This window comes from Notothenia coriiceps, unplaced genomic scaffold, assembly GCF_000735185.1.
Source record: "Notothenia coriiceps isolate Sejong01 unplaced genomic scaffold, NC01 NC01_scaffold00037244, whole genome shotgun sequence".
Classification (NCBI taxonomy): Eukaryota; Metazoa; Chordata; class Actinopteri; order Perciformes; family Nototheniidae; genus Notothenia; species Notothenia coriiceps.
In genome coordinates, this window is record NW_011369945.1 from 15,010,991 (window position 1) to 15,031,251 (window position 20,261).

At 39.2% G+C, this 20,261-nt stretch overlaps 2 protein-coding genes across 3 annotated transcripts in view; both read right to left on the minus strand.

Moving 5' to 3' along the window:
• LOC104964808 (kinesin-like protein KIF21A) overlaps window positions 1-5,679 on the minus strand; it is a 29,819-nt gene extending 24,140 nt beyond the window's left edge. For both annotated transcript variants that reach the window (XM_010793685.1, XM_010793684.1), the window contains exon 1: window positions 5,339-5,679. In XM_010793685.1, coding sequence (XP_010791987.1) covers window positions 5,339-5,382 — 44 coding nt within the window. In that variant the 5' untranslated portion in view covers window positions 5,383-5,679. The remainder of the gene's footprint in view (window positions 1-5,338) is intronic.
• A 1,434-nt stretch (window positions 5,680-7,113) lies between these two features.
• Window positions 7,114-20,261, minus strand: part of LOC104964809 (ATP-binding cassette sub-family D member 2) — a 17,455-nt gene continuing 4,307 nt past the window's right edge. The window contains exons 4-10 of the mRNA XM_010793686.1: window positions 16,703-16,865; window positions 16,013-16,107; window positions 13,815-13,960; window positions 12,937-13,082; window positions 11,815-11,899; window positions 10,870-10,995; window positions 7,114-10,765 (exon numbers count right to left, since the gene is read on the minus strand). Of these exons, the coding sequence (XP_010791988.1) occupies window positions 10,561-10,765; window positions 10,870-10,995; window positions 11,815-11,899; window positions 12,937-13,082; window positions 13,815-13,960; window positions 16,013-16,107; window positions 16,703-16,865 (966 nt within the window). The 3' untranslated portion in view covers window positions 7,114-10,560. The remainder of the gene's footprint in view (window positions 10,766-10,869; window positions 10,996-11,814; window positions 11,900-12,936; window positions 13,083-13,814; window positions 13,961-16,012; window positions 16,108-16,702; window positions 16,866-20,261) is intronic.

Here is a 20,261-nt window from a genome sequence, read left to right on the forward strand (position 1 = left end):
GGTTAGGTTAGGTTAACCCCTAACCCTAACCCTAACCCTACCAGAGTTGCGTAGTAATTGATACAAGAAAACGCTAAATCTGCTAGCTTGCTGTTTATGCTAACATACTAAATAAAGTACTGGAAAGGAATGAGAGGATTCCAAATTAAAGGAAAGGAAATTCTAAATGTGTAATTTCAGGATATGTAAAGCTCTCCTGTTGAAAGGGAAATGCCTTAATAAGGTGAAAATGAAATACTTTTTAGTTTACTTTTTTGGACAAAAGGAACAAACAATAAGCGTTATGGAATTCAGTGTTTGGCTGATACACTACAAGAGAACAAGCAGGAGCATATAAACTGTGACTAACAGACAACCAGTATTTCTACAAATGACTACAGATATAGAAGAAAACCCAGCAGCTCTTAAGCACACTTCCATGCACAAAGCCTCTAGCTAGCATTGTTTGATGTGAGGAGTTTAGATTGATAAGATACAGTTCAGAAACGTTCTTAGAGATGAAAAGGGGTATAAACAGTCTATATAAACATATACCTATTGAAATACACACACAGGGGGGCTTTGTCAGCCTCCTCCCATGTGACAGATCATGTTAGACTCCTGCTCTCAGTCCCATTACTGCGATTACAGTGACAGCCTGAGAAAGAGTGGGCTCGTCATGCACACACAGGCATGCTAAAACCTAGACATTATTCAAGGTGGGAGCATTAGCTGCATACACACAACCACGCAGAAAAACTCATTATTTTGGGGACCTTCTCAGATTATGGCAAAAGGAACGGATGCTTAAAATAACTATAAATAAAGTCAACGTCAGCAGCATTACCCCTCTGCTGACGAACAGGGATGATCAGCAAACAGGAAATAAGGAGATGCTGGTATAAAAAAAAAAAGGAGATGAGTCAGTCAATCAGCACCATACTGCTGACCTCATCCTCCCGGAAACATAGCCAATCGAATCACATGCTGACATCACTACTCCTGACAATCAGCCAATCAAATCAATCCCCAGGGAGGCTACAGATCCCTGTGCATCGTCACTGTCAACCAAGCCCGGAGTTTCATTCCTACCTACCAAAGTCTAATCCACTGTAATCACATTTTTGGTTTAGTGTTGAGTTTCACTTCAAAAAGCTTTAGGTAAAGCAACGGGTGACTCAGCAGAAACAGAAAGGAACATCTGAGCCCACAAGGCAGCAGACAACAACTCTTTATGCCCAGTTCACACTGCTACCAGCACCCTGACTCATCACCTGACCTCATCAGACAGTCACATCGGGGGTTTTTCCTTCTCATTCAAATACAGGTTTTATTTCATTAAATAAAACTCCTTTCACCACACATAACGGCAAAAGTGGCTGAATCTCGCTTAAAGGCTCCAGTTCTTTCTATTAAACGTGTATTTAAACAATGTTTTTGTTACGACTAGCAGAATCTAGTCATATAGATCTTCTTAAGGATATATATATTTTATATTTCTATAATTAGTTTTGTGGTGCTCAAAGCAATGAAATATTACATCTAGGGATAATCAGAGCAAAAATTATATTTGCCTGATGTTGAGTTTTAAGATCAGTTTAGACAGACTGCATGGCAAAGTCTTAGGCAAAGACATACAAAGATGTTACAATGTATACAATCCCTTCGTGACACACTTATCTTCATCTCCTTTGTGAGGAAACCTTGTTTTTTTTCCGTAATAAATCAAAAACAACTGTCTGTGAGCACACAGACCTCTGCCAAGAATGTTTCCATAATATTGCTAAATGTACGCCCTGTGATTTGAATATGCTCCAACATTTGATGTGTTCTTACTTGGCCAAAGCTACACCCTAGCCCCAAGTGTCATAAAAAAATCAGGCAAGTCCTTTTTGCGTAATCCAGCTGACAAACAAACAAACCAAAACCTCCTTGGCCTAGGTATGAATGACATTCATTTGGCAAATTAGCTCCTAATTTCAAATAAAAGTGTCAAAAGTCAGAAAACAACAAGCAATGCTTTTTAGGTATTCATTTGCAGCCCCATAAAAACGTTCAATAACAACTGAGGCTAAGCAGCTGAAGAATGTCTGAGAGTTTTGATGAAGATATGAGTGGACTGTAGTCCTTTGAACACACACACACACACACACACACACACACACACACACACACACACACACACACACACACACACACACACACACACACCTAAACTATTACAGAGTTGGGAGAGGCCCACAGTCAAAGCCTCTGATTGAGATTTCAGGTTCACCACAAGCTATAATGGTGAATAATTAGAATGTTGCCACGGCGATTAATAGAACTCAAAATACCCACATGGAGCTGCGGTGTGAGTTTCAAAGAGATGAAGACAGGCATTTAGTAGCAGATGCAAAGGTAGGACTTCCAGGGACTATCAAGTGAAAACCAATTAAGCTGTCATCCAAAGATATTAGATGGTTAAAGATTGTGTTAGGCCATAACCAAAATAAAATCCCTTTTTTGCAGACTTGTGTTGTTACAGTGTTTATTTATTTGAGCTTTTGCTATCACAGGGAAGTCCAATGGTGTTGAATTAGCATTTTAGTCAGTTTATTCTAGTTTCTTGAAAGTTTTTGATGGTACATATAAATAAATAAATACATTAAAAATAAACATAGTTTCTACTTCTATGTATTTCATTGTTTTTAGGCAGTCCAATCTATACACCATCATGTTACATGTTGCACATCTAGTAGACTAAAAGAAACATTATTCATTTGTGGCTGTGTTCTTAGGTTTGATATTTCTTTTTTTAGCTTTGTTTTGGTCTCCACCAACTTATTATGGAAATGTCTGGTTCTTTAGCAGCTAAATACTGCACAATGTTCAAGAGCTAATTGCTAAGTGTCTGTAATTTAGTGGTGAGCAGTTAGATAACCGTGGGTTTGAAGTTCTTTCTTTAATAAGAGTAGTGACACAAAACAAAACAATGAGATAAAAGACTCTAACGCTAAGGGGATCTCAAGAAATGGATGATAATACTCTATAAACTCTTTTCATATTACACAGTTATTTGATTCCTTTAATCATATAACATTTTTTATTTGAGCAGCTTTAGGTTTAACATTCCAATAGACTGTATAATGATTTTTTTTATCAGATCAATTGTTTTTTTTTCAAAAATAGTGTTCTGGTATTGTACAAGAAGGCTCACTTGTGTGACTTTCTAAATACCATTGTTAATGTTAACCTGGGCGTTCCGAAAAGGTCTACAACTCATTAATGCAAATAGAGCACAAAGCAAACAGGAAGATTAAGGAGTTCTGTGAGCTTGCAGGTAAGGTCAGCTGATCCTAGGTGACAGGAAGTGAATCACCTTAAGTGTGTGTGAGAGTGTGTAAAATAAAAGATTAGTGACAAGGCACTTTTAGGTGCCACAGCTGACCTCTGAAGAGTCTCTGAACAGCTGACTGTCTACCTGACTCAGGATTTAGTATCTTTTTTCACATTAAAGCCAGAATTTAAAGTCATTTGACCTACCCAATCTAATATGATCCCCTCGAATCAAACATTTCCACAATCAATTTCCTGTCAAAACAAAGGAACACAATGTCAGCAGGTTTGACGGTCAATACATAACTAATATGTTCACAGGTTCCCACCAAATGAATGAGTGAACAGAATAATAGAAGAAAGAAAGACAAATATATGAAAGAACAAACCAATGCATACTCCACTGACCATGAATAGGACTAACGGTGGAAACCCAACTAGCAAACAAGACGACCGAGCTCTGTGAATAATGAATGAGCTTTCTAAGAAAATGCAAAAGCAGGTAGTTTCCATTCAGAGACACACACATCTTTCTGCTGCCGTGTGTGTAGTTGTGTATGTTGTGTGTTCAACAGCCTGCAACTTTATTCCCATATTGAGTTATTAAGGAAGAAAGACAAATTAAATCCTATTTAAGACTCCTGAGTAAATGACAGGATATCCTGTGTCAGATTATCTATGACACTTTTTAAACTGAGTTGGCACAGTAAACAGTTCTGGGTCAAAGTCTGAATGCACAATAGCAAGCGAGGCAGAGAGAGGGAAGAGAAACATGATAGCAGCAAGCTTTTGTCCTCTTGCTTCAACTGATCCAGTTCACATGACGTTTTTCAGATTGTCTTTCCGCCACAGAAAAGCACCTGCCACCTACTTGAGCTGCCGCCCTATCATTGATGTCTGAAATCCTACTGTTCCACACACACACAGAACACTTCTGAGAAACGCTGATATAAGAAGTGTACAGATTGGGACTATCTCCGCTTGTCTGCTGTGTTAGTGGCAGCATGGATTGGCCAAAGGGGCAAAGGTCAGGCTGCTAATGTTACCGCAACTCAACTAAAAACACACCACAAATTCACCTTTTTTCGTTCGTGGCCACTTTTCTTTTAAAGATACTACATTGTTGAGCTCCTCTCCTGCTTATGGTGAATTGTGACACCCTATAAACACATTGGACGACTAACTTTGCTCTCTAAATATAAGACAGTGTGTTCCTTTAGTTGGTTCAAGCTAATGTGAAAAACAGTTGAAAGGCTGTTAGTCATGCTGTCATTAAGGTCGAAATAATCCTCTCTGATGGGGATTGACTTTTATTTGTATTATCTGACCTTTTATTTATTTATTTACTTAATCAAAAGATGACTGTGCAGATAATAAGAATACCATAATTGTAAGTGTACAGGTGTATTTATTCATGTTTGTGGACATATGATTTTATAGTGTGTGTATGTATATAGGAACCCAGGGACGGCTGATGGGAATGAGCATTGTGCTACATGGTGCAATACATTTATGGTAGACTGTCCCTGTTGTTAATGAGCCAATAAATTAATAGAAATGTGTATATACCAGTCATTGTCCTCTATTTTAAAAAATGATAGAGGATAGTGTGTCTCCTGTAGACAGGACAACACACTGGAGAGTTACAGGCTTTCCCTTAGCCTAATCCTTAGAAGCTGAGATATTCATTAATAAATCTATAGCATGCAGTGCAGGTATTAACAGAAGAAGCTCATCTTATCATAGGCTCCTGGTGTATGTGTCCAGGCAATGGGAATTAAAGTGAAGCTCCTGGCACTGAAAGGAGGACATGTAGCTTCAAAATAAAAGCACATTTTGGCAAGAAGGGGTATTGTTTTGAATGAATCTGGGGATAAAAGAATACAAATGGATGCACTGGAGAGGGACAGGTAGAATGGAGTGTTTGAACTGAATGTGTAGTCAATACTGGAGGGTGGAGCAGGAATACAGGCAGGAATAGCATGTGCATTGTTGTAGCAGGTGTAAGCATCTTTGGAGAGAGGAGGGTCTGCATCCTTACCTCAGGGCGACGCGCACCGAGCTCTCATCCGGCCCTCCGCTCATGGTGTGGCCGGTGGATAGTACAAACAGTCCGCCTTTATATAGCTCGCTTTCCCTTTTTCTTTATCCTCTTACGAGACAAGGGAGCGACGTGTGCTCGCCTCCGTCCAAGGAAAGCTTCTGTCTTGAGCTCTCACCACCTCCTCCTCGCCATGTTTTCGGATATGCAGCAGCTGGTTCAGGCCGGGTTTATTTGTTTGCCATTGCCGGGGAAATGTGCTTCGGGGTCCGGCGGTGGTCACCTCTTCAGAAGCATCGTCATTAAGCCGCAGAGAGAGGCGCATGTGTGTGTGGAGAAGAGCTGGGATCCACTTGGCGTGTGACTCTCGAGACTGAGGACGTCACCAGACTCCTCCCCCTCCCCCTGAGCTCCACCAATCAGGAGAGGGGACAACCTGACCTGCGACAAGAGTCTGATAATAATAATAATAATGAAAACAACGATAATAATAATAAAAAGGAATGTATACAACTGTATTTATAATATGCATTAATCAATGTTTAAATTCAGACTTTTTTTATGCATCCCTTCTTGTGTATACGTTATGAAGCACATTTATTGTCACTTCTGTGTTATCTATTTGGAATTTAATATTTTAGTTAGGTATCTTGTTTTACTCTGTACCCGCTTAGGTGACTGCCATAGAGCTGCTATATGCACTATCAAACTTCCTCTGCCTGTTTTATATCAGATATCTGATACATAACATGCAGTTTATTCCAATAAGATTTCTGCGGTCTGAGGCCTCACATTATAATTTTTCAGCCATAAAAAAATCTAGCAATACAATGCATTGCACTGTTTGCGTGGTTCCTCCTGATATTTCCTATTCAAATTACAAGATGACACACTGAGGTGTATGCAAATCAGCATTTGTAATGAATGATCAGGGCTCCTGGGCTATGATGCCATCTTGTGGTCACCTTGAATTACTGCAGCGTGGGAGTCAAAGAAAATTGAACCAGGAGATGGCTTTACTAACTCAGAGCTGAATCCCTCTTCAATAATACTTACTATTTGTAGCAGCAGTGTACCATTTGTTATTGTTCGGAAAATACATTAATACATATACAATGGAAAAGATTGAAGGCCTTATTTTTACTAAAACGGTAGTAATTTAAGTGTTATACCAATACTTTGATAGTTTAAAACTTTAAATAGTTTACATTATATTCTAGAAACTAAGTTATGGTGAACAAACACACAGGGCCCATTTTCTCGAGGTTGCACTGTATTGGTTTATTTACAAGAAAATACATCTTCATCTTTTAACATAAAGTGACCTTTGCACATGATTTTTGAACAGATGACCTTTATGCCGATGTACCTCTCTTAGTTCTAAGGTTAAAGAATATAGATTCCTACACATGCACAATGAGATCCTAAAAACGGAAGTCTGAGCTACTGTTCCAGGAATTAAACATATAAAATAGTTTATATATATATATATATATATGGGTTTTGATTGCATACTGTAATTATGCAGTAACTACAAAGTGTAGTTATCGAGAACGACTGTACTCATGGTAATCCCTTGATCTCATCTTTCTGTCATACACCAACATTTTCACTTTCCCAGTGTCCCGGTTCACACACCACATGTACAGTAAATCCCAATTCAATGTGGTTATAAAATAATTGTATGCACGATCAACACAATTATAAAATCATCATTTATCAAACACAAAGCAATCTTGTATGAGCTGACCCATGTTTTCATTTCCTTCATAACCTTTAAAGATTCGTTATCAAACATCATAGATACATTCAATCTCTTAATAACACAAGGGCAGACAAAATAATAAACTTTTAGTATGAAAATGTGTTAGTGAGGAATTCATTACAGTATATAGACTAGGTCAAGAGTAGTAGGGCACTAAAGGCCTAACCTCAGTGGTCAGTAAGCTATCTTAACTGGATTCTTAAAGCAGTAAGAATTTATGAGGTGCCATATTAAAATATGAAGTCAATGTAGACTTTCCCTCCACCTTGCAATTGGCTTAGAATTAACTTCAGTCATGGAACAAATTAAAAGTTACTGGCCTGCAATAACGATGTTTGGCCACGTGGGGGCAGCAGACACAAGCTAGCATTAACGTTATGCTAACTGTTAAAATCCTTTTAAGTGGCTATTACAAACATTTGAGCAAAGAGTGACATTTTTACACATTTGAAAATATGTAGTAACATTACATTTAAGTTTGAAGTCATATATTTCCAATATATGTTTAACAATAACAGCTGAACATTTAGCTGCTAGCTTAATGTTACACTTGTCTTGTTCACTAGCTAGCTAGCTGCTAACTTTATATATTTGTCAGGTCTGCCCATTGATGATATAGGAATTCTGATCATAGCCCCTTGAAAGATATTAACAAACAAGATGACATGTCCTGTGCACAGGATTCTAGAGCAAGTGATTTCAATGTAAATAGTTTAGCCTCAGCTAGGCTCAGTGTTGTTGTGTGTCAAATTAGCCTAATTTTAGCCATATATTAAATTAAAACTAATTGGTAATCCTTTGAGAGAACATGCAGCACAAAACACACCATATTAGTCAACTCAAACCGTAAGCAAATTCATGAAAACCTTCAATTTTGACCAAAAAAAAGAATCTATAAAGAAGGAAAATAAAATATAATAAGATACAGCACCTCATAGTTTGTGACAACATCCTTTCAAGATAAAAAAAAGTAGTATTTCAGACTTTTTACTTGCCTATGAATGTTAGACACTACGTGCTCTTTAGCTGACCTCTTGTGCCAGTGATACTTGTCAGACTCCGTTTCATTCAGCGGCTCGTCTGGCCTCCTGTCAACAGAGACTGACTGACTGACTGACAAGCAGATAACTGATTTCAGGTCAGGAACAGCAGTACAGAATGCTGTTGAAAAGACTCACAGTAATGCCTATGATGCTCTTTTCCATACTAAATGCAAGTGTAATTATTTGCAATCCAGATAAGACAATCAGTGGGCAATCCAGTGACTTTCCCCTTTAGATATTAAGGGGATGAATTGAAATTTCAATTTTTTCTTCACCAGTCACGTTTTTTGGGGGGAGCGGGGTTCCACATTATACTATCCTTCTGGAACCTAGCAACCTTAATCCTGAGTATAACAGGGCTGCATCCAACTGATATTACGTCCTTTTTCTTGAACTGTAAACTAAAAGCCAAAAGGGGAGGTGGCAAAATCTGAATGGAGCAAAGATGTAGCGCTTTGGCTCAAGCCCCAGCGCCGTCTTGTTTGTAGCCTTTATTTGTCTAATAAAAGACGTGAGGGAGGGTGATGCAGTTCAAGCTTTAAACCTTAAAAGATTAGTTGTTTACTTATTTTTCTACAGACAATCACAAGCCAGTTTAAAATAGAGCTGTGCACTTCTTCATATACCACTAATGATGTGACTGATTGTCAATTTTTTGTTAACAAAACACCAGCTTACGCAAGCCTAAAAATATCAAGATAAAGACATTAAGATTTCACCAAATATTTTTGTGCTTTCACACATTTGATTGGTTTTGTAATATGATACTTTATAATTGTTGCCAAGCTCTATGCCCAATTACAATTATAGAAACTGGAAAATCGAACTCTGCGTGCCTCTGGTGAAATCTGAAAGTCTATAAATGAAGAGCAGAAACATCAAAGATACCCTGTTCTATTTCACTCAGGACAATCTGGGAGGACAAACAGCCTTGTGTACTTTTGCTGACTCGTTAGGACACAGGTCTGACCCACAAAAGGGACAAATTGTAAAAGCAGCCCCAACCACAGCTTAGAACCACCAGAGCACACAATTTATACCATATCCAGCAGAAACAAATGATGTTTGTAATGTAGCAAACAACTATTTCACAGTATCACAACCTCAAGATAAGTTTCTGTCAACAAACATGGAGGCTAAATTATGTTATGTTCCTGTATGCAAGCAAATTTACCGAAGTTTCCTTGAGCTGAAAATGAAAGCTCCTTTAACTGTTCATATTAGCTCTAGAACCAACAAGCATTTCAACATAATATTTAGTATTATCTAAAACATGTAAATTCATGTAAACACACTTAATGATATTGAAAGATAATCCATTCTAAAAAGTGGACAAATAAAAGAGGGAGCACAGCAATATAGCGTCATCCATCATCAAATTAATATGGAATCTCCTTGAAGTAAATTAGCATATTGGGATAGCCCATTATGCTAGTTTGCAGCTTAACAGGCTCGTTTTTTTGAAGGCCTCTTAAACTCATTGTATTTGTTGAATAAAGTAGAAACCTATAGTTTTGGAGTCAGACCTGCGTCACTGATCGTTCTAATAACAGATCCTAGATTAGCTTTTTCTTTGTTGTCTGCAACTGAGCCTATATGAGCGGTTCAAGGGTCCTAACAAGAGTGAGGTGAGGTATAAGAAAAGGGATTGTACAGCGGTTAGGTACACCAAATCAAACAAAAGGCATAGTGACATTTTGAAAAATAGTCTCTTCTGACCTCTCAACACCAAGAGGTCACATTAAGGTCAGTAAAAGCTCAAATATACTGCTAAATTATAACAAATGACGATCCTGCACGACCCGGTATACTGGCCGTGGAATACTGCTTTGGATATTATAAAGTGGTTCTAGATTAAAACATTTTCCAGCTAAAATGCAGCTATCACCTTGTTCGACAAACGGAAACAGCCCTCTAGAAGCAGAGTAAAGTGCTACAAAACAAATAAATTATCTTGGTTGATTATTCTGTTTTTGCCACTTTGAACTGTGGCAAATTGATCTTGAAAAAGATGAAACCAAACGTTTTAAAAACTACAACCCAGTACGCAGTCGATGTGTGTGAGAAGGGGTGATAATACTGAATCCACTTCACTCTCTTCGCCTCCACTCCTCGGCATTAAGTGGGTCAAAAGAGAGATTAAAAGACGAGAGAGGGGAGAAAATAAAAAGCTGAAAGGACTGTTATTAAGAGCTATCGTGCTTATGGTACAAGGCTCGAAGCTAAAGAAACAAATCTAAATAAGCAAGAGAAAACAAAAAGAAAGCCTGAAAATGACTAACAAATCATTCGTTCATTGCCTTTTCTTCTCCTCCTCCCCCACTTTTCTTCTCCTCTTCTTCTACCCTTTTGATTCGTTTCCCCTCTGGGCCTCTTCCCCCTTCCCTCCCCCCCTCTGTCTCTCTTTCTCTCTCTCACTCCTCGGATGTTTTGAGAACAGAGTCGTCTCCCAGGATCTTGCAGAGCTCGTTGAGGCGATGCTGCATCTCGGGAATGCCGGCCAGCTGAGTCTCCAGTCGCTGTTTCTCCTCGGTGAGGGAGAGGCGTGTCGCAGTGTCCAGTTGCTCAAAACGCCATCCTCCCTCACCGTCAAACTGCAGCAGGTGGGTGTGGAACTTCCTGGAGGCGGAGAGGAAGTATTTAAATTTGGCAGAGAGGTATCACATTTCTTAATGTAGTGTGTATCCTATACACTAGAAACTCTTGCGTGAGATGTGTCTTACCACAGGGAGGGTCTGTGTGTGATGGAGAGCAGAGAGATGCCGGAGTCCTTAGCAGTCTGGAAAATCTTTCCCTCCACGTCAATGCTCACAGCGCTGGTGCACTCATCCAACAGTGCATATTTAGGCCTGATATACAAAGGGATGGGCTGTTTAATTATTGATTTCAGTAGAGTGATCTAATAATCTGCAAGTAGTTAACATTTACTGTAACACTACATTAAAAGGCACACTTAAAATGTTTGCATTCGCATACATAAAAACAGGAAAAACAAGACTATTATTTTACATTATTTGACTATGTAAGTATTGATTCTACTGTTCAATAACTTATGTTAAAGTTCATATAATCTACTGATGAATTACATGTGCACAAAGACTTTCAGACAACCAACTATTTATCTTAACCTTTTAAGTGTTAGCCTTATGAAAATCGCTAAAATAATATATAGTTAACAATAATTAAGGAATAGATAAGGCAAGCAAGAGTGCACCAACATGCTAGCTACTAGCCTAATGCTAACGCCAGCGCGGCAATATGCTAAGAATGCTAGCATGCAAACATTTAGCAGGTATGATGTTTACCTTGTTGACCTTCTTAGTTTAGCGTGTTAGCCACAGCTTGCTAATAAGCAAATGTTAGCATACTAAGGGGAATATCAATGTCAAATTTTAACCTGATGATGGCGTTAGATTACAAAAGTGGGAATCACAAAAGTAAATTCAAATAGTTTTTAGAGTGGGGGGATGTCTGTATCGAAATGCAATGTCTATGCATATAAAATATAAGGGTGATGTCTGATCTGACCATTAGACAGTGCTATATGTGAGGCTGGCCTGCTAAAAACAGGTTTAATGTTTGAGTCAGTTGGTGGTTAACGCTCCAGACGTGTCACATGACCTGGCCTCAGCATAATGGCTGACAACAACGATGCTGCTTCTCCTTACCTGTGGTAGAACATGCGAGCCATGCCCATCCTCTGCTTCTCGCCTCCTGACAGCACGTCCTTCCAGTCCAGCTCAGCATCCCAGCCTGAACGTGAAAGAAGACGTGATTTAAAACTTCTGCTACTAATGTGGTATCTGAATATAGACATTGGGAAATGTCATCTAAGAAATAAAGTGCATAGAAGTATTTTAACTCTGGGATACATTAGTTTTTTACATTAGGAGCTAATTTGGAGCCATGCACTGAATGATTAAAATGTAAACAGACAGGTTTGACAGACAGCTGTTATTATCCAAAGACATTTCAAATGAAAAGGCCCAGCGCGTGATGTTTGTTTAAAGGCTTAACCAGTCTATTTACCCTGCGTAACAGTGATGCAGCTTTCTGCAGGACATTTTTTAAGGACTTAAGAGAAAATTCCTTGCAGCAATGCATGTGTGCCAACATTCAAGACTAATCCCTAACTGCATATGTGTGAGTTTATTTGGATATTCTCAACGTTTTCACAGAGCAGCCATTCACACATTAAGCAGCTCTGAGCTTTGTACAAGTGTAAGTGGTTCACAACAACAAAAGGCCTGTTTGTTTGGCCATGTGATGAGACTGGCTGCCAATTAACTAGACACTCAAGTTTAGACAATACCAGTAATACTAGAGTGCACAGGATTAAGATTCATGCTGGTTCGCTGTGCTTACATAACCTAGTCTGTTTGATTTCAGGACACCAGCAAACCTACTCTGCAGATTCAATGTGCAGGGTGCATTGCAAACATTTACAATGCAAACAAATGAGCCTTTAACACAGAAAGGATAAGAGACAATCCTTGGACTTGATTCAACTTGTTGTCCTGGCTTGTGGTTCATTTGTCTGATGGATATTTTTGGTTTATTCTATCTACACAATGATTAATTTGTCTAGTTTTGTCAATTTATTTTGTTTAATTTATGGTTATTTTATCTGCTGGTCATATTCTTAAACTGTACTGTCTACTTTAGGTAGGTTTAACTCATCAGAAAGTTATAAGCTATATTTCTGTGCTTTTCTAACGTTTTCAACATATTATTCTCACTTGAATCACAAATCCACACCTTGGTAAGTATCCTTAGTGTTACTGTCTTACCTCCCTCCCTGGTGACGATGTGTTTGAGGTTGACTATGTCCAAGATGGTGTCCAGGTCCCTGTCGCCGAAGCCTCTGGAGGCCATGTCCTCCACCGAGTCTGGGTAGATCACTTGGTCCCTCAGTGTACCCATTGACATGTATGGCCTGGTGAAACACACACATACATACCTTAGCCACTGACTGTTGCTTTGCTAACCCTCATTTCATTAAGGGCTCCAAACAGAGGACAAGATAGGTGTTTGTGAACAAAAGGGCACTTAAAAACAAGACTTCAAAGAGAATCATTACGCTTATGTTAGATCTATTGTCTTCGGGTGTTGGATTATTTTACAGCTGCCTGCTAGCGTCACCCTATGTATAAAATATTCACTGCTCTGCAGGAGGGGGTGACCTGAGTCAGAACTCTAAGTGTAAGATTACACTTGATGATTTGTCTAAGACAGGTTCAGTTCAGTTTAAGGGCTACACGAATCTTACCTGTTAAGCTGAGAGCATTCACACTAAAACCCTTTCTTACGTCTTCAATATATGTTCTAAATCTATTCTAACTGACTCTTTAATATTGGGCCAAAAAAAAGGACTGTGGGGACACGTGTTTATTGTTTTATCCACACACTAACGACACTCAACTCACTGTTGAATGTCTGTGAAAGGTATAACCAAGCAATTATTGTAATTAAACGTATTTCAAGCCTCGTCTGTGTGGTAAATATTTCACTGTGGCCAGAGCTCTGGTTTCTCTTTGTAAACCACACACAGATCATGTTACAATGGATTAGATTACAGGTTAGGCTCGCTGGTACAATGATCAAAGCTTACAGTTGTTTCGGTACAGCAGCTGAGGGATATTTAAAAAGTGTGTGTTTTTGTGTATACCTCTGAGGGATGTAGAACATGTGTTTAGGAGAGGGTTTGTGTAAGCGGCCGCCGTAGACAGGCCACAAGCCACTGAGGATCCTGAACAAAGAGCTCTTCCCGCAGCCGTTAGGCCCCGTGATCAACAGGTGCATGCCATCCTCCACCTGAGATTGAGAGCAAACATATTAATCCCATTTAAGATGAGTCAACATCAGTATAATTAAGATTTAAAGGCCTAGAGGGATAGAAAGTGGGTGTTAAGCTTTGAAAGACAGGATTGAACTACTCAACATTATACACAGAAGATCTGAAATGTCAACAAAGAAAGAGCGGCAAAATGTTTCCTGTTTACCGGTTTCCTTATAAATATATAATATATAATAAACCTTAAAGCCAGGTTTAAATGTTGTAATTATTAATCTATTTAGCCTGCAGCTAACAGGGACGTGGCACACCACATATTATTGCTTTGTGTTTCTTACAGTGCAGCTGCATGAATCATTACCTGTATTTGTATATTAAGCCAAATGCTAGTTAGTTAAAAGTAATGAATAAATGATTTTATATCAGTTAAAAAGGTAATTAATTCATTATTTGATTGGAGTTAAAAGTAATAAACAAACAAAAATAAGCTACAAGTAGGATATTTTTCTTTTAAATAATTAGCTATAATTGAAGGATACATTGTTGAAGTTGCTAGCTAAAAGTAATGCTAACTGTGAAATAGTTAGCTTAAAGTAATGGATGTATGAAATATTGTAGTTAAATATTTTAAATGGGTAAACTTTCAATTACAACAGCAAGATTTTGAACCACTTAATTGAAGTGTGTAAGAATATATACATATATACCGATATGTAGCTAGCTAGCTAACTTAGAAGTAGCTGCTGCAGTGGATTTGATGTTTGGACTGTGATCGCCTATAATCTCTCAGAGCTGTGTGCTCTTTTGTGTTTGTTTCCAGTGTTTATAGTAAGAAAATTGTGTAACCACGTAGATCTGAAGAAATTAAGAAACTATCTTTAGGTGAATGGAAAAAGTGTCATTAAATATGGGGCATAAAGAAGATGAAGATTCAACTTATTGTCATTACGTAGTACAGGTACTATGTAACGAAACGGTTTCTCTGCATTTGACCCATCCCAGTGTTAGGAGCAGTGGGCTGCCATTATGTACGGCGCCCGGGGAGCAGTGTAGGGAACGGTGCCTTGCTCAGGGACACCTCGGTAGCACTTGGTCTTTCCGGGACTTGATCTGGTGACCTTCCAGTTGCCAAACCAAGTCCCTATGGACTTTGCCACCACCCCCAGCACAGTGTCAACAGATTTCCTCCAAGCTACCAGCTCAATGAAGCTCAGCGTAAGTTCTTTCAGGAAGACTGGGTGTACACATTCACTCCGCAGCTGCATATAATCAGCTCATCACGGGCGTTGTCTATAACCCATTACATTCACCAGCAGCCAATCACTGTGCTGCAGACTTTAAAATGGTTCTCCTCTCTCCTGCAGTCAGCTGTGATTTCAGGTTTTCATACTGCCGCCCACCTCCTCCCCATCCACCTCCTTTCATCACATCCAGTGCCAGGAGAGTTAATCCAAAGACCTTATCACACCTCCTCTTCATCCCATCTCCTCATCAAATCCAGATCTTCAGCATCATCACCAGTGTCTAGACCCCGAGGAGTTCCCTATATGCTCACGGCTGCATTTCCCCCTTTAGATATACGATTTCAGGATCGGGGTCTAATCGACAAAGACTTAACATTTATCATATGACATGTGTCAATAAATGTTGTTTAAACAAAATGAAGTCTCTCCTGATTGAAATGCCAGCAGGTTTATTCACCTCAAATAGCTAAAGCTTGTTAAAACTAGATCAGTGCAGTCCTTACTGAGGTGTGATAGCATCAGCTGCTGTTTAAATGCAATACTCCAACGAGAGATTCTTTCGTTTTCTTTTTTAATGAGGCCACAATATCCTCTCCAGTTCATTACAGAAGCCAAAATCCTGAGGGAAGGTAACACCCACAAGGATGCATGTGTTTCTTAAAAAGACCAAAGGGGATTATTTTTAAAGATAATAAACTCTACATAAACAAACAACCATCAGTGAGTCTGGTGGCAGAGTATGGATCAGAAAGCTGAATACACCATTCATGTTAATGGGACATATTAAGTGGAGTTGGAAGAGAAATTAAATTATGGGAGCTGTCTCACCTTGACGTTCAAGCAAGACACTACGACGTCCCCGTTGGGTGTAATAATTGGGACATTTTCACACACGATGCCGTTATCCACATCTATCACTTCACCTGTAAAGAAAAACCAGAGAGACAAAGAATGAGTGAAGTAGAGCAGAAAGTGAGGCTAGACTGTGGGATTATACAGTTTATAGCAGGAATTATGGGTTAAAAATAAAAGAAATCCCTCTTACCTCTTAGCTTAACTGTGCTCTATCAAATGGGTATTTTCAAAGGGTATTTATGCAAGGATTCCAACCTTTGACTTTGCGTACTGGCAATCTAGGAATGTATTGAGTTTATGCACATTGCCCCAGATAAGGGTTTGGCTAGTTGAAAAGAATCTGGACAGAAGTGTATATTTTGCTACAGTTCACTATGAGTACCTTACTATATCTAAGTTAGATTGTGTAGAGAGGGGTTGATAATAAATGTTGTATATTTGGGGTTATTTAAGTTCACACAATGCCATGTGGCCAACCAACCAAAGCCACTAGCTCACCCCATCCTCCAGACTGCAGTGGTGGTAAAGGTTTGCCCAACATAGCAACAGTAGCTAAGTGTGTGTGTGTGTGTGTGTGTGTGTGTGTGTGTGTGTGTGTGTGTTGAATCTGTTTCAGTTAATTTCCATACAGAAGGAGGTGTGTGTACAGCAGAAGAGGCTAACCCTTTATCTCCAGCGGTCCGTCTATGTGCATCTCAGGCCTGCTTTTCTTCTCGTCTCCTGTGGTGGATGATAGAGAGGAGCGCTTGTAAACCCCCCTCTGGACGTCCTCAAACACCTCGAACATGTTGTGCACCCTTGCAGTGTAGCCTGCCAGCTCCGTGACCTGTCCCAACAAGCAACACACAAGGGTCAAAGGTCGTTACGGGGTAGTGACAGGTGTGTTCTGAAATAGGTCACTGTCAAGGCCATGTGCTGATAAAAGTGTGTTTGCGGCTATTTGTGTGTGCGTGTTAAAGCACTGATTCTCAGCAGTAAGAAGTTTGACGGTTAATACACTTAGAACAATTGTTATTATAATGTGATTAAATTATATATCCACATGTTATGTCATCCATCACACCGAGGGTTGTGAGAACTACTTTGCAAGGGAGCAGAGGGATTAGCAGTTAGCTAAAAGTAATACATTTAAAGTTAAAATGGTTAGCTAATAGTAAAGAGTTTTAATATTTTGTTAAACATGATTGAAAATTGCTATAAGAATATTTAAAGTAATAGTTCATTAGCTAAAAATATAGCTGAAAAATATAGTTTAAAGTATTGAATAGCTAAATGTTTTGAATTGTTAATGTTAGCTCAAAGGAACAAATAATTAACAAAAGGTTTAACTGTTGTTTGTTTACAGTGTTTTAAGTAAGAACATTGTGTAAACAAAGTACTTATGTGTAATGATTGTATAGAAAAAGTGTTATAAAAGACAACCAACCAAACAGAATAAATATTAAAAAGTGCTATTGCATAGTTTTTAGGATGAATAGAAGGAGATTTTTACAGCATGAAATTATGTAAATACAAGATAAACACAAGCATTTAGGTATAAAAGGAAAAGTGTCAAACAAGGAGTGTTTTGAAATGAGAAAACAAGAGAAAAAGCAGCCTCTTTCTTTGGCTTCAGTGTTGCACCCTGCGGCGAGACAATGCCAGCTGTGGACACAGCTTGATTATATTAAACAACAAACACCAATTCTGGGAAATTCAGACACCATCAGGGGCTTCAAAGATGTGCCTGGCTCAAACTAAAATGAAACCAAAGAGAGGTTACAGTTAAGAATAGAGACGAGGATTTCATTCATTCATAAACAATTGTCGATTTTGTCGTGAGGAGACTAGACAGATGTTCTCTGATTTAAAATATATATATTTAAAGATTGTAAACATGCAGTTTTGTTTTGCAGCATCGATCCAAAGATATTAAAAAAGACATCTGTTAAATGCATTTCTCATTATTTTAATAAGAGTGACAAATCAGGGACATGACATTACTTACAGTGGGGCAAAAAAGTATTTAGTCAGCCACCAATTGTGCAAGTTCTCCCACTTAAAAAGATGAGAGAGGCCTGTAATTTTCATCCTAGGTATACCTCAACTATGAGAGACACAATGAGAAAAAAAAATCCAGAAAATCACATTGTATGATTTTTAATGAATTAATTGGTAAATTCCTCGGTAAAATAAGTATTTGGTCACCTACAAAGAAACAAGATTTCTGGCTCTCACAGACCTGTAACTTCTTCTTTCAGAGCCTCCTCTGTCCTCCACTTGTTAACTGTATTAATGGCACCTGTTTGAACCTGTTATCAGTATAAAAGACACCTGTCCACAACCTCAAACAGTCACACTCCAAACTCCACTATGGCCAAGACCAAAGAGCTGTCAAAGGACACCAGAAACAAAATTGTAGACCTGCACCAGGCTGGGAAGACTGAATCTGCAATAGGTAAGCAGCTTGGTGTGAAGAAATCAACTGTGGGAGCAATTATTAGAAAATGGAAGACAAGACTACTGATAATCTCCCTCGATCTGGGGCTCCACGCAAGATCTCACCCCGTGGGGTCAAAATGAGAAACAAGAACGGTGAGCAAAAATCCCAGAACCACACGGGGGGACCTAGTCAATGACCTGCAGAGAGCTGGGACCAAAGTAACAAAGGCTACCATCAGTAACACACTACGCCGCCAGGGACTCAAATCCTGCAGTGCCAGACGTGTCCCCCTGCTTAAGCCAGTACATGTCCAGGCCCGTCTGAAGTTTGCTAGAGAGCATTTAGATGATCCAGAAGAGGATTGGGAGAATGTCATATGGTCAGATGAAACCAAAATAGAACTTTTTGGTAAAAACTCAACTAGACGTGTTTGGAGGAGAAAGAATGCTGAGTTGCATCCAAAGAACACCATACCTACTGTGAAACATGGGGGTGGAAACATCATGCTTTGGGGCTGTTTTTCTGCAAAGGGACCAGGACGACTGATCCGTGTAAAGGAAAGAATGAATGGGGCCATGTATCGTGAGATTTTGAGTGACAACCTCCTTCCATCACCAAGGGCATTGAAGATGAAACGTGGCTGGGTCTTTCAGCATGACAATGATCCCAAACACACCGCCCGGGCAACGAAGGAGTGGCTTCGTAAGAAGCATTTCAAGGTCCTGGAGTGGCCTAGCCAGTCTCCAGATCTCAACCCCATAGAATTTTTTTGGAGGGAGTTGAAAGTCCGTGTTGCCCAGCGACAGCCCCAAAACATCACCGCTCTAGAGGAGATCTGCATGGAGGAATGGGCCAAAATACCAGCAATAGTGTGTGAAAACCTTGTGAAGACTTACAGAAAACGTTTGACCTTTGTCATTACCAACAAAGGGTATATAACAAAGTATTGAGATTAACTTTTGTTATTGACCAAATACTTATTTTCCACCATAATTTGCAAATAAATTCTTTAAAAATCAGACAGTGATTTTCTGATTTTTTTTTTCTCATTTTGTCTCTCATAGTTGAGGTATACCTAGGATGAAAATGACAGGCCTCTCTCATCTTTTTAAGTGGGAGAACTTGCACAATTGGTGGCTGACTAAATACTTTTTTGCCCCACTGTATGTGCCGGTTGCCAAAGAGATTTGTAGAAATTGCTGTCTGATTTACAATTCCACACACCATCACATCTGTGTCTGGTGCTCTGTCATTACCTCACCACCTTACTATTGTGCAAATAGTGAATTAAGTAATATAATTATTGGACTGCCTCCCCTTAACAATTGGGATCCATCCTTGATAACACTCATGATAATGCACATTCTGCAGAGACCAAAACGATCATCAAAAATCTTACAAAACCTATCCCCACATCTAAGCTCCACCAATTGGAGTAAGTGAGTTGAATAGGAGCTACCAAACAGATGAAAATGCCCCAAAAAACAAAATCAATACATATAAAACTGTCCTCCCCCATTTGTCCAAAAAGAGTCCGAGCATATGATGCGTGGGAAAGTGAGAAATAGATGCAGAAGTGCAGACCAACAGATGGAGGATTATTCACAGCTAAGCCCGAGGGGAAAGAAGGAGCTCTGGACCACACACACACACACACACACACACACACACACACACACACACACACACACACACACACACACACACACACACACACACACACACACACACACACACACACACACACACACCTTGAGGAATCAGTAGATATAAAAAGTTTGTGTGGCTTATGCAGCATAA